The 14443-nt window shown below is 47.6% G+C and overlaps 1 protein-coding gene across 2 annotated transcripts in view; it reads right to left on the bottom strand.

Moving 5' to 3' along the window:
* Positions 1-14216, bottom strand: part of RCSD1 (RCSD domain containing 1) — a 76660-nt gene extending 62444 nt beyond the window's left edge. The window contains exon 1 of one of the 2 annotated variants that reach the window (XM_010371794.2): positions 13336-14216. In XM_010371794.2, coding sequence (XP_010370096.1) covers positions 13336-13341 — 6 coding nt within the window. In that variant the 5' untranslated portion in view covers positions 13342-14216. The remainder of the gene's footprint in view (positions 1-13335) is intronic. The other variant, XM_010371796.2, reaches the window with a different exon arrangement.
* Positions 14217-14443: the final 227 nt, after the last annotated feature.

Below are 14443 nucleotides of genomic sequence, written 5' to 3'. Positions count from 1 at the left end.
ACATTACACCTAATATGTACCAGGCACTAAGCACTTTACACAACCACTAACTCATTTACACCTCATAACAACCCTATCAGGTAGGTGTTATCATTATTTCCATTTTACAAATGGAAAAACCAAGCCACGGAAAGGTCACAAGCCAGTAAATGGCAAAGTCAAACTCAAACCCAGCCATATGGCTCTCTGTGCTCTTAGCCCTTAAGTTATTGAGCTGCCTCCCCATGAGGCATATGAAGCCTGCATTCCTGCATCTACTCACAGGATGTGTTGAACATACATTATGCTCATCACAGGCTGTTAGGACCTATGATGGGGATTTGCAGAGCTTATAGTTTAGCTGACCAGATACGGGAAAGTACTTTGAAAATAAAGTGTAGTAGAAGTGTAAAGTATTTTTCCTATTACTGTTGCACAGCTTAGAACTTCCTTTATGCTATAAAAAGCCTCTTTGTCCTATATTGGAAAGGTTCACTTTGCTCATATGCACCAATGCCACCCTCTTTGCCTTTCCTTCTGCCACCTTCCACTAGGCACAGAGAGTGCCAGTGCTTTCTTACAGAAGACACACTCAGGATTGTTACAATTTTTCCACAATATCAGTTTAATAAATACTAATAACAGCACCATCATGCGTTTGTGAAATAATTGAACGTTTCAAGGTACTTTCATAAGATATTTATTACATGCATGATCTTACTTCCTTTTCAAAATAACCCTGAAAAGTAGGTAAAGCAGGTGTCAGTTTTACAGAGGGGGGAACTGATTGGGATCCTGAGGCTAGTAACTGACCCTGAACCTAAAACCCAGGATTGATGGTCTTTCTCTGCATGGCATCCCCCTTGGTCTATTACAAATTCAATAATGAGGCAAAGAAAGCCTTAAGGGAGCAGAGGGCAGTCTGTTGCTACCATTTCTTCAACTTCTACTGCCTAATTCCAGTGTTACTCACAGGCTTTCACCAACTCCTTCCTTAGGGACAAAAGGTAGGGCTTATGTACAAGGCTTATGGGAAAGAATGCTGATTCTAAGTGTTATGTAACTACATGTAGAAAAAAGGCATAGATTCCCTTTCACCAAGGAGGAGGGCGTTCCAATCAAAAGGTGTGTGGACAATTCTATGCTGCTCACATAGCAATAAAGACGTCCACCTCCCAGGAGCCACCTAGGCTATCAGCTGTAACTCCTGGAAGCATGGTCCATGGAATTGGCTGTTCCAGGGCTAAGAGGCTTGAGAAACAGTTTAAACAGAGGCCCCTAATGGTTTGTGTTTACATTTCTCTGATATATTTTCCTGCATATCTGCACCCCCAGCTTCTGGTTCAAACCTACTTGCCTCTCTCAATCACCCCCAAAGCACGAAGAACAGTTGACATCATTGAAAACATTATTTGTGCTTGTGAAGCAGTTTTCATTTCAATCTGCAAGAACATCTCCGACCACAAAAGCTGTGTAAGACTCAAGCGAATGAGCCCTGAGTGGTGCAGATAAATGCTTTCTCACTCAGCTTTTCCCCCCTTGTCAGCCTGAAAGACACAGTCTTACTTCCAGACACAGCTCAAAGATCACCTGCTTTGTGAAGGCTTCTAAGACTCCACCAGGCCACTAACAATGTTTGTGAAGTACTTCTAGCTCTCATCATTTGGAGTCCATGAGTGGATGGTAGTTTCTGCCCCTGTGGTTAAGTGGAGCCACGTGGATAGTTAGGAACCTTCCAAGAGAGAGCATTTAATGGCCAGTGTGAGTCCTCCAGAACTTTCCTTCCTTCTGCCACGGCAATCAGCAAAGGAGTAACTGCTCCCACAGCTTAGGTCTCAGAGGGAGGACAAGCAATGACCCAGAGCAGAGCCCAGCCAACCCTCAACAGACTTGCCACAGACGTGAAAAGTAAACCTTTGTTGTTTTCAGCCACTAAGATTGTGGCATGGTTACAGCAACACTAGCCTGTCCTGTTATTTATGAAACAGGACCGTTTACTCACTGCCTTTTCAGAACCAATCACACTGTTCTGTAGTTATTTCTTTCATTTATGTCCCTCTTTACCTTCAGACTGTATGGATCTTGAGGGCAAGGATTGTGTCTTATTATTGTTATTTTTTTAAGACAGAGTTTTACTTTTGTTGACCAGGCTGGAGTGCAATGGCGTGATCTCAGCTCACCGCAACCTCTGCCTCCCAGGTTCAAGCGATTCTCCTGCCTCAGCCTCCCAAGTATCTGGGATTACAGGCATGCACCACCATGCCCGGCTAATTTTGTATTTTTAGTAGAGACGGGGTTTCTCTGTGTTGGTCAGGGTGGTCTCGAACTCCCGACCTCAGGTGATCCACCCACCTGGGCCTCCCAAAGTGCTGGGATTACAGGTGTGAACCATGGCACCCAGCCAGGATTGGTCTTATTAATTCGCATTTGGTAGCTTCTTGGTACATGTCTCTAAATAAATGAATGAAGGGATGAATGAAAGAATAAGATATGTGAGAATAGGATTTTATAATCTTGCTAGGCATGATCCTTTACAATGGTGGTGGTGATCCTAGATAATCTTGAATGGCTCTTTCCAGCCTGCTTACACTGTAGTTATCTCCCTGAAAAGGGACCAGATGAGTTGGGGGTGATCCTCATGGCTTCATGGAAACGCAACATGGCGGCCTAGAGACAGACTTTCCCTCCCAAATGCGGCTCTCTGAACAGAGAATTATAGCTGAGACCCAAGCCACTAGGGGTATGGATGACGCAGCTGTGTATACGGGCTACCTAAGAGGCAGGAAATTAGTCACACAACAGGTGTCAATAAATATTCCTTGGTAATTTGCACCCAAGGCACTAGTGGGGGCTCGCGGGGTGGTTATAATATAGCTTAACAATAACCCAGGATTCACTCCACCAATCCCCAAGTCCTTTACCTCTATATGGATAACATGTTGCCTGTGATAGTGGGGTGAGTAGTGACCCCCTAAAAGATATGATAATTTCCTGGACGGGCACAGTGTCTCACACCTGTAATCCCAGCCCTTCAGGAGGCTGTGGTGGGAGGATCACTTGAGTCTAAGAGTTCGAGACCAGTCTGGGCAACATAGTGAGACCTTGTCTCTATTAAAAATACAAAAATCACCTGGGTGTGGTGGTGCATGCCTATAGTCCCAGCTACTTAGGAGGATGAGGTAAGAGGATCACTTAAGCCCTGGAAGGTTGAGGCTGCAGTGAACCATGATTGTGCCACTGCACTCCAGCCTGGGCAACAGAGCAAGACCTTGCCTTGAGAAAAAACAAACAAACAAAACATATGCTCACTTCCCAATCCCTGGAACCTGTGAATGTTACCTTATGTGCAAAAACAGTCTTAGCAGAGGTAGTTACCAATTTTGAGATGAAGAGATCGTTCTGGCTTATTAACGTAGGTCCTGATCCAATGACACAGGTCCTTATAAGAGACACACAGAGGAGAAGGTGCGGCAAAGATGAGGCAAAGACTGGAGCGACGTGGCCATAAGTCAAGGAAGCTGGCAACTACCAGGAGCCAAAAGAAACATGGAATGGAGCCGCCCCTTGAGCCTTAGTGTGGAATGAGGTCCTGTTGACACCTTGCTTTTAGACATCTGGCCTCCAGAACCATGAGAGAAGATGTTTCTGTTGTTTTCAGTCGCCCAGTTTGTGGTAATCTGTTATGGCAGCAGCCCTTGCAAACTCATACACCTGCCAACTCCAATGGCATCAGATTCTCCACCTGGGCAGCATTTCCGCACTCTATAGCAGCCTGGGGTGCCAGGCATCTCTTTGAGTCTCCCGTTTGTTTCCACAAGGAAGCCAAGCATTTGGAATCATCCTTGTTCTTATCCTCTCCAGTACTTAAATTCAGGACTTTGTGAGGGGATTCAGGCATGACTGGACAACAGGGGCCAAGGGGCTCCCCCAGAAAGACCCCTTGAGGGCATCGGAGAAAGTAAGCCTAGTAGAACAAGGCGTGGCGCTGCAGCTAGGGTAGCTGGGCCCTCCTCACCTCAGCTCTGGGTCTCTTGGCATTTGTTAAAACAATGAGAATGGGCTGGGCATGGCAGCTCATGCCTGTAATCCCAGCACTCTGGGAGGCTGAGGCAGGTGGATCACCTGAGGTCAGGAGTTTGAGACCAGCCTGGCCAACAAGGTGAAACCCTGTCTCTACTAAAAAATACAAAAATCAGCTGAGCACAGTGGCAGGCACCTGTAATCCCTGCTACTTGGGAGGCTGAGGCAGGAATATCGTTTGAACTGGGGAGGTGGAGGTTGCAGTGAGCCGAGATTGCATCGTTGCACTCCAGCCTGGGAGACAGAGCAAGACTCCGTTTCAAAACAAACAAACAAAGAAAAAACAAAAATGAGAATGAAAACGGTTCTTCTCCCTACCCACCCTATCCCCACAGATAGTGGTCCTTGCTAGGGAAGACCTAGAGAGCTGAGCACTACTGTGTGGAGGACTTCAGAGAGCCAAGAAGACAATACACAGAAATGCAAAGTCAATAAAGTCATTATTAATGAGTCCATTTAAACAGATAGATCAAAGGCGCCCTAGTGTGCTGGGAGTCAGAAGACCTTTTTTTTTGTTTTTTGTTTTTTTGTTTTTGCTTTTTTGTTTTTGCTTTTCGTTTGTTTGTTTTGAGATAGAGTCTCGCTCTGTCACCCAGGCTGGAGTGCAGTGGCGAGATCTCGGCTCACTGCAAGTTCCGCCTCCCGGGTTCACGCTATCCTCCTGCCTCAGCCTCCTGAGTAGCTGGGACTACACGTGCCCACCACCGCGCCAGGGTAATTTTTTGTATTTTTAGTAGAGACAGGGTTTCACCGTGTCAGCCAGGATAGTCTCGATCTCCTGACCTCGTGATCCGCCCACCTCAGCCTCCCAAAGTGCTGAGATTACAGGCGTGAGCCACCACGCCCACCCAGGACCTTGGTTTTAACTCTTGACTTGGCTACTAACTGACTTTAAGTATGTTCAACTTCCTCATCTTTAAAATGAAGGGGATGGAAGAAATTGCTATGGTTCTTTCTTGCTCTCAAAACTCCAAAGTCCCAAAAATGAATTTGGAAAAATCTTCCTGTTTTGCTTTAGGTATGGGCAGCAGTTTCACCCACAGACACAACTGGAGCCTTTCAGAAGTCTTTTAGCTGTGCAGAGGAGGGCTCGGCATAAACCTGTGCCAGGCCTTACAAGCGCCAAGCCTTGAGCTGGCTGGCCTCCACCGTGGCCTGGCCAGAGCTGGAGGAAGACTGGCCAGGCTGAGGGGCATGTTGTCTCCCTGAGAGCCCACATAGGCGCTGTGGGGGAAGCCAGAGTTTCTCCAGAGCAAGAGGAAGAACAGGGGTCACAGGATCCCTCTCAATAGGGTAGTTTCAAAAGGTTCAAATGTTAGAAGGTTGGTAATTACCTTCTAGACCCTGGGCACATTATTTAAGCATCTCAAAGCCTCAGCATCCTTTCCTAGAAGACTGACATAATACGACTTTATGAAGATTTAAAAAAATGAATTTGTGCACAGCATCTATATATAGTAGGCACTCAACAAGTGGTAGTAATTACCATGACAACCAGCTTTGGGTCTCTCCCACACTGACATCGGTGTGGCTGCTCAGAAATGAATTTCCCATTATTCATCAAAACATTCTAAAGCATGACAAGCCAGGAACCTGAGGCCTGGGAATATGCTTCAGATATGGAGGTCATGGTGGACGGCCCAGCAGGGTGGGAAAAGTGTTTGTTTAGCTCATGTGTTAGAATGAACTATTGAAGGTCTAGGGTCTAGCGGGGAGGCTCAGAGGAGGCCCAAAACCTGCTGCGGCACATTGTGAGATGCAAATGCTCTGTGACCTGTGGCGTGGGTGTCTGGATTGTGCAATAGCAGCCACAAGGCCCAGTGGCACTGCTTACTGGGTTGGGGCTGCTGCTCTACAGTCCACCCTGGTGCATCCCTTGGCTGCCTCTGGGCAAGCAGGAGACACGCTGGCTTTTCAGGGGGTGTACAGGGTGTGTGGCCATAGTGGAAGGAATGAGCGGGGCTGCAGGTGGAGGTGTGAGTGGGAACAGAAGAGAGGTGTATGCGTGTGTGTATGGTCTATTCCTAGAGCCCTCTTTCTGTCAGAGAAGGTAGGAGGACTTGGGGTGGCTTTGGTGAGCTTGACCAAAGGCATTCCCTTGGGACCTGGAGCCTATTTCAAATCAACTTCTCTAGCTGAAGCCTTTGGGGCAGGCCCCAGGCAGACACGTGGCCGCCATTAGATTGAGGTCTGCTGTGTTCTGCACCCTAGGGCTGCCAGGAGGTGGGGGAAGAGCAGCACTTGTAGAGGAATCCCCAGCACAGGAAGCCAGTTTTCTCTACCTTGTATTAGTGGAGCTTTTGAACGCCCACGTACCTTAGAACTTATCAAGATTCTATCTTGCATGTTTTTATGTCATGTCATTTGGGTATATCTTGTTTCCCCAAATAGAAGAGAGCTCCTTTTAGGGCAGGAACTGCAACTTACATTTCCTGTACTCCCTACCTAGTCCTCAAATGTCTTTATCTTGCTTTATCCTCCAGGGATGAACTACTTATTATCTCCCATGCACACCATGCTGTTTCTTGCACCAGTAGCTTTGCTCTTGTCACTCTCTCTGATTGGAACGCTCTCCCCAATTTTCTGCCCTTGGTTAACTCTTACTCACCCCTCAAGATTCAACTCAGAAATTATTTTTAGCAGGAAACCTTCCCTGAGCCCCAGGCTGATGTCCCTCCTCTGTGTGTGTAAGCTCTCATCCCTGCTCTGCAATAATCTGTTTAGGTGTTTGTCTCCCCTCTTAGACTGCAAGTTCTTCAAAGGTCAGCAAGCTGGTAGATATGTACCCCTTTAGATCCGCAGTGCCTGGCAGGCAGTAAGGGCTCAGTGTGTGCTTACTGACTCTAACTAAAAAGCTAGTGCATGGCCCAGGCGTGGTGGCTCACACCTGTAATCCTAGCACTTCGGGAGGCCGAAGTGGGTGGATTACCTGAGGTCAGAAGTTCAAGACCAGCCTGACCAACATGGTGAAACCTCGTCTTTACTAAAATACAAAATTAGCCAGGTGTGGTGGTGCATGCCTGTAATCCCAGCTACTTGGGAGGCTGAGGCAGGAGAATTGCCTGAACCCGGGAGGAGGCTGCAGTGAGCTGAGATCGTGCTATTGCACTCTAGCCCAGGAAACAAGAGCAAAACTCCGTCTCAAAAAAAAAAAGAAGCAGCAGCTAGTGCCTGGCATGCTGTGAATCATTAACGATTAATGATAAAAGATTCAGCCTGGGAAAGAGTAGTGATTGCTATCCCGAGGCCGGGAGGTTGGCCCTGGCATGGTACAAACAGATTCAAAACAAAGGGCTGGAGATATCTATGATGCTGACTCGAATTTTTCGCTGGGGATAATGTCTGTTCCAATGTCCAGAATATCTCAGTGCCCCCATCTGACAGCTCCAGCTTGGAGGCTTCTAATACTATTCATTAAAGATAGACTCTAATGGCAACTCAGAGGGGTCTCTTACAGAGGTAAGGGCCCTGCACCTCTCTTAGGGAGTCACTGGGATTTGGAATTGCACTGGCTGGAGGCCCTTCCCATGGAATAAGATTTGATCCATCCAAATAAATGGCTCTACAGGGTGAGCCTCACGGGCTTAGCCATCTGTTTCCACGATTCCCAGGAGATAGGTATTCAGGAAGCCCCAAAGGAAAAAAATGGCAGGCTGACTGCCCAGAAGACCAAAGAACCAGGAGAGTGTTCATTCGGGTCTGGCTCTGGTGATGAGCTTCAGGAGATTCCTAGGGCAATCCTGTCGATGGTGGCAACTCAGTGTTCATCCTGTGTCCGAAGCATTACTGAAACTTTGATACTACAAGAACCGTCCTTCTGTCTTACTTCTGAAGGCTTGGGCTGAACTACTCAGGTAAGAGAAAAATTGCAAGCTGTTGGCTTTCCCAAAGTCCAATAGTGCCTAAATCCTCAGGATACCTCTTGGTGAGTTGGTTTATCCCTTTACCTTATGGCAGAGGGCAGTTAAAAATTGTTTTATTTCACCCAGAGCTCTGAGATTTTTAGATTCTAATGAGTTGAATAGGGGTGGTCAGGCTGGCTCCACAGACTTAAATATTATTACTGGAGGAAAGCGGAGCTGCCTTCAGATTTCTCTGGAACCAAAATGCTTTCTCTTGCGGCCCTGATAAGATTACCGGGCTGCTGAGCCGCCAGTGTTCAGATTTCCCACGGAACCGCGCGCGCCAAGCTCTGGCTGGCCGTGCTGTGAGGAGCCACGCTGCGGATCAGGCTCTGAAACCCGACTCCTTTCCAGGAATGCACACTCACCCCCTCCTGTGATAGGGCCTGGGCTGGGCCCTTAAAGTCTCACTCCCCAAATTCCCCCTGTCGTCGCAGTCCAACAAATGGAAGATTTCTGCTGAGTAGGGGCCAGTGTGACAGTGAGGGTCCCACAGAGCACGTGGGAGCCAGAGAAGAATGTGGGGTATTTTGGCATGCCACAAGTCCACCGAGCCAAACTCTAGCTTTAGACGCTGTGCAATTCCTAATTACGGCCCATCAGCTCCAACCAGCAGCCAACATATGGCTCAGGGAGAGGGTGGGTGGGTCAAAAAACAGCGAGGTTGTGGGTGTTTCTCCTAGTGTTTCACGGTGAAACATCAAAATAATCTTTTTAAGACTTGGATTCGTTACATGTTTCTCTTCTATCTCCTAGCCCATAATTTAAAAAAATGTGGTAGAAAATGTTTACTGAAGTAAAAAGATACGGATGAAAAAGTAGGTTACAAAACGAACACATCATATACACCAATATGTACACACACACATGCACGCACACACACAGAGACTCTCATCATAGTAATACTGACAGTCTGTGAGAATGAAAAGACATGAGAGCTCCATAATTTTTAAGTAACATTTAAAATACAAGATCCGGTATGTAATAAGGGCCCAATAAATACTGAGTAGGTCCATGAATGACAAATAATATCTGGGAAAGATTTGCAGTTACCCCAGAGAAAATGATTCATTTATTGACTCCACCTAAGTTAGAAATTCATGATTTTTTCAGTGCCATGATGTGCCTACAATTTAGTTGAACAAACAAAGGATTTAGTTAGTGAAAATTATACTTTTTTTCAAGTGACCTCAGGCTATTGGCAGTGCACACAATTTATATTTAAGCGACCAATAATATTAATTTAAATGTGACATCCTACGCCTCCAGCTCCTTCTTTACACACGTCTGTCCTCTGGGTTCCTATCCACAATAACATCACCTATTATCTCTTCTAGAGGAGAATCACATTTATAACATAACAGGTTTGTATTTCTTAGGGAGTGGTGGACATTCTGCTTAGAACAATCAAAACCAACATATCTAAACCCTGCTTGTCACAAAAAAAACTGTCATCTTTCTACCGTCTTCAATATTTGCTCATGCAACAAGCCTTTCTTGATGCCATTAGGCTCTAAATGTATAAGACATGGCCCCTGCCCTCAGGGAGCCTTCCAGGGTGACAGTCAGGGAGGCTGACAGTTCCATTTCTGCCTAGTGTTCTGACAGTGGCTTGAGCAAAGTGCTCTGAGAGTGCTGTAGAGTCTGGGGGCATCACAGAGGCTTCCAGAGGTGGGGACGTTGGAGCTACAGACCGAGAGGGGAAGGAGTTCCTTATTTCTGCTAATCGTTTATCAAGCAAACTTTTATTGAGAAATTATATGACTGTACGCCAGGCACTGTGCTCATTCTGGAGACTCAAAGACCAATGAGACTATCCCTGCCTGCAGAAGGCTTTGTATGGAGCTATAAAAGTTGGTACTGCCATTTTCCCTGGCACCATAGAGAACTTCACTCTTCTGGGCAGCTTGGTGACTTCTGACTTCCCTTCCAGCACGTGGTCTTCACTCTTTTCCACCTTCTCCATTCTTATTGTATCCTGAAGTCAGAATATACCTGGACTCAAAAAGATGCTTTCTCACCTGGTTCCCTTGCTCGCTCCATGAACTGGCATTTTTGCTGTATCATCCCTGCTACATCACTGCTGCCAGCTGCCTCAACACCTCTCAGAGTTTCCTACTGTCCGTGGAGCAGAATCCAGGGCCATACAACTCTGGCCTTCAAGGGTTGCAGATGGCCTCTGCATGAATTAGAAAAAGCCACCCGTGTGAGGCTCAACTAGGCAAGGAGATTTTGTACGAACAAAAAGTAACCTTTTCCTTCAAGTGACTTGGATTTCAGCTCCCACTCACCCACTTAACTGGGCATCTACTATACTCAGTGACCTTGGATTTATCTTATTACTTTCATTTTTTTCTGTTACTGCTTTCCTACCTTCCTTCCCAGCCGGTTGGACAAAGCTGGCATGTTCTTCCTGTGCCCATTCCTTATACCTTCTCCTCCTCACCCACATCTTTCTTTCAAGGCTTCTTCTGAACCTAATCTAGTCTAAACTGCAGAACTCATGATCTGCAACAGTATTCAACTGGCACTTATGCATTTGAAGATTATATATATGACAGGATATAGTCAGTCTCATTCCCTTTATTGGGTTGTGAGCTTTTAAAAGGCAGAGATCAGATGGCATCTATACTTTGTTTATTCCAGAGGGCTTTATGAGGGCTGAAGTAATGATTGATGTTGTTGATAATGGTAACAGTGACTTTAAAAAAAGATCTCTCAAAGACTTCCAATGGGTACATGAGCTTTAGAGAATGAATGTTGAGTAACCCTTGTTGGTCTGGTTTGGATTCCTAATACTGAGAAGTAACATAACTTCATTTCTTTCCAGATATAGTAGCCCTTTCATGTCCCAAAGGTGAGTTTCACCTCTCAAAGGAGGGTTTTACTCTGAGATTTTCAGAAACCCCCAAATCCCACTCCTGCATAACATGCTTCACCATGAAAAGTTTACTTCCTGGCTAAGAATAGTCACTTCCCTGGCCCCTAGGTTTCCTCTTTACTTTCTTCACTAGCAGTTGCAGGGTTTTTTTGTTTTTTTGTTTCCACCCCCCGCCCCCCCCACCAGGCATTTTGACAAAGAAACTTCAAAAGCAGCCACTGTCCAGCCAATAAATTGACACCCTGCAATAGATGCAGGGTGATTTGTCAGGCTTCTGGCTGGCTGAGCGATTCCCTCCCGCATCCCTCCCAAATCCTAGCACGAGAGTGATTTTGGTATCTTGGTGGAATCCTGCATAAGTTACTAAACATCTTGATAAGGGAGGGCCTTCTCTTTTTTTGCAATCCCCTCCACCCCCTAAGCCACACAGGAAGTTGCTCAGCTGATAGTTTCAGCGCCTCTGCCATACACTATTCCTTTCTCAACTGAGGGGGGAGAAAGTGCCACTGTAGAAGGAGACCCTCCTTGTTTTCCTAGAACAAAGTTGACACTTGCATTTGGCCCTCCAGTAGCAACCTGCTTGAAGTCTAAGAGTTGCTTTCCTCTTATCTCCAATCTGTTTCTTCAAGAGGTTAGACAGGTCATACATCATAGTGAACCTGCAGCCTGGGGCCTAAGGCACTTTGTACACTTCCAGAAGAGGGAAGCCACTTCTAAAACAATATCTTAAGGAGCCTTCACCCAACCCAAGAAGCTGGGCATTGCCTGGGCCATTTCCCTCCTCTGCCCTGAAGCAGTGGCCAGCTCAGAGAGAACCCTGTTGTTCTGTGCTTGTGTGATCTTGGGTGGATGTGTGCACGCCACCTGCTGAGCTTCGCTGTGTGCATGCCTCACCCCCAGCCCTAATCTGCCTGAGCTTCCTGGCCTTGCAAATGTTTCTATGGAGGGTCCATCTTAGACTCCAGTGGTTCTTGCACTCTATAAAGTCTCCTTGAATGTAATTCCCTGTTCCTTGAAGACAACTGGTTGGGCTGGATGCCTGGATACAGCTCTGTGATTTCTCTAAAGTACAAATTTATTGCCCCTTTAGAGAAGTCATGAAGCTTTGCCGGCAAGCACAGAGTCTAGCTTAGAAAAGACAACCAGGACCAGGAGTGGTGTGGCTCATGCCTGCAAATCCAGCACTGTGGGAAGCCAAGGCTTAGAGGATCACTTGAGCCCAGGAGTTCAAGACCTGCATGGGCAATATAGTGATAACTTGTCACTACAAAAAAATTTAGAGCTAGCTAGGCATGGTGGTACACACCTGTAGTCCCAGCCACTTGGGAGGCTGAGGTGGGAGAATCTTTCGAGCCTGGGAGGCAGAGGTTGCAGTGAGCTGAGATTGTGCCACTACACTCCAGCCTGGGTAACAGAATGAGACCCTGTCTCAAAAGAAAAAAATAAAAAGACCACCAGGGCCCAGGCACAGAGCCTGGAGCAGGGAAGAGATAGCGGGGTTAATTGTGAATCCTGATTGCGCTGACCACAGTCTAGTGAGCAACACAGGTTTCCTTTTGAATATGAGTGGGAATCACCTTTAAAACTAACATTAGCATCTTCTCAAAAGCCCCAGGTCCTACTAAGATTGACTTAGGGCTACATATCAGGTCTCATTTTCAAGGGGGAAACCTAGGGAAGCCTCAAGATGTGCAGAAGAGAGGGATGTGGGGAATACACCCAACTGCTCCTCTGCTGAGTTTGGAACAGAACAAGGAAAGTCCCCAGACCTCCTCTCAGCAGGCAGAGAAGTGCGGGGCCTCGCTCTGGCACAGCCTGCATATGTGGCCAGCATACCTCAGGACACACAGCTTCAGAGGCAGGGGTGTCCAAGGGAGTCTTAAGTTTTATCAGAAATAATGTCATTCGACTGATTAGTGAGGGGAACTTTTCAGAAAGTTATGGAAGAAGATGCGACAGACCCAGGAAGGACTTCAGAAACAAGAGGACAACTGGACTCTCTAAAATGCCACTCCGAAAGCGAAAAGGGAAGCCCACAGACCCACGAAGGCGTGCTGGCCTCGTGTTGCCAGTTCTGTTTCCCTTTCAATACTCGTCTCTTCAGATTCAAGGGCTTCTGCCTTCTTGCAAAGTTTTTGCTGACACGTTTACCCGTTTAGGAACCTTGGCTGCACCTAACTCTTTTTTTTTTTTTTTTTTTTAGCATTTAAGTTTCTAACCAAAATACCCAGGCCTCTAGGAAAGCCCTTTTCTCTCCCTCTGAGGTCTTTCCTTACCAACCCCAGCCTGCCCACTCGGGTGTCCTAGGTGGGACAAGGGATGATCCTCCGGAGTTGGCCAAGGAGGCGTCGGAACAGCAGGCATTTGCCCTTCTAGTTGGCAGCAGCGATGAGCCGCGTGCTCCATGCTCAGAGCAGGGGCAGCCGCCCGGGGAAAGGGCGCCCGGTACCCCGCTCACTGCCCAGCCCCGCGTCCCTCTCCAGGGTCCTTTACCTCCATGTCCTTCAGGTGCCGACTCTGAGGCGGACGCACCCGCTCGCTCGGGTCGGAGCTCACGATCCCCGCTGTCCCCTCCACTCCCGGCCGTGGCCAGTTTCGGGCTGCGGCGGGCACAGGGCGAGTGGGCGGCGGCGCGCGCCCGGCTGCGCTCGGCTGCGGGACTGCCCCGGCCGCGGGGGCCCTGCCCGAGAGAACGAGGAAGGAGGAGGAGGGAGGGAGGGAGGAAGGAGAGGGGAGGGGAGGAGAGGGGAGGGTGGGGAGCGGGGAGGGAGGCCGACGATCAGGGTTTAAATTTAGACGCAAATCTAAACAGATACTGTCCCTCCCAGGGCAGGACTCAAGAGCAGGAGCCACGACTCCATGTGCCCAAACATGGGGATGGGCAGCTGCAGGGCCCCTCTGTCTCGCGAAGTTTCTCAGGACCCTGGGCTTTGCCACGGTCTCGGTCCTCAATGTCTCCCTCCCTTAATGCGTCTTCTTTCTTTTTCCTGTCCCTTCAAGAATTAGAGTAGTCCTTTAATTCTTTTTATTTCCTCTCTTTTCGATTTCCTTCTTCTGTGTCCATCCTTCCTGCTTTCCTTCTTCCTCTCCCTTTTTAAAAAATTGCATTACTGTCGTACCTGGTTTCTCTGCAGTTCTTGGGTGGAGTTCGAGGACCCTCCCTGGTGGAAGGCGTTTGTGTTCTCCCAAAAGAGGAGCCCTTCAGACGGAGGCTTTAGAGCTCAGCTTGGCGCCGACAGGACCACCTTTCCCTTAGCACCTCTTTTCCTCTCCACCTTCCAGGAAAACACTATCTATCCATCTATCCATCTATCATCTGTGTATGAGGAGAAGGAGGAGGAGGAGGAAAATGAGGAATCCACGCAAAGTTTTCCAAACTCCCTGAAGTGATCAATCTTTTCTGCAAATCTTGCTTTGACTGATGCATTCGGTTTTGTCGGAATTTTGGCTCCCACAAGCTGCTTGCTAAAGGGCCTCGTCTCCATTCCTGTTAAATATAGTAATAGGGCAGGATGCTCAACATCTGATTCCCACGGGGCCCAGCATAGCAACCTTCCTTTGGGGCCACCCGGGCTAGGCAGCAGAGAGACCACGTGGGAGG

Source organism: Rhinopithecus roxellana, chromosome 8 (genome assembly GCF_007565055.1).
Source record: "Rhinopithecus roxellana isolate Shanxi Qingling chromosome 8, ASM756505v1, whole genome shotgun sequence".
Taxonomy (NCBI): domain Eukaryota; kingdom Metazoa; phylum Chordata; class Mammalia; order Primates; family Cercopithecidae; genus Rhinopithecus; species Rhinopithecus roxellana.
Note: the sequence above shows the minus strand (reverse complement) of the source record. Positions and strands in the feature narration are given on the sequence as shown.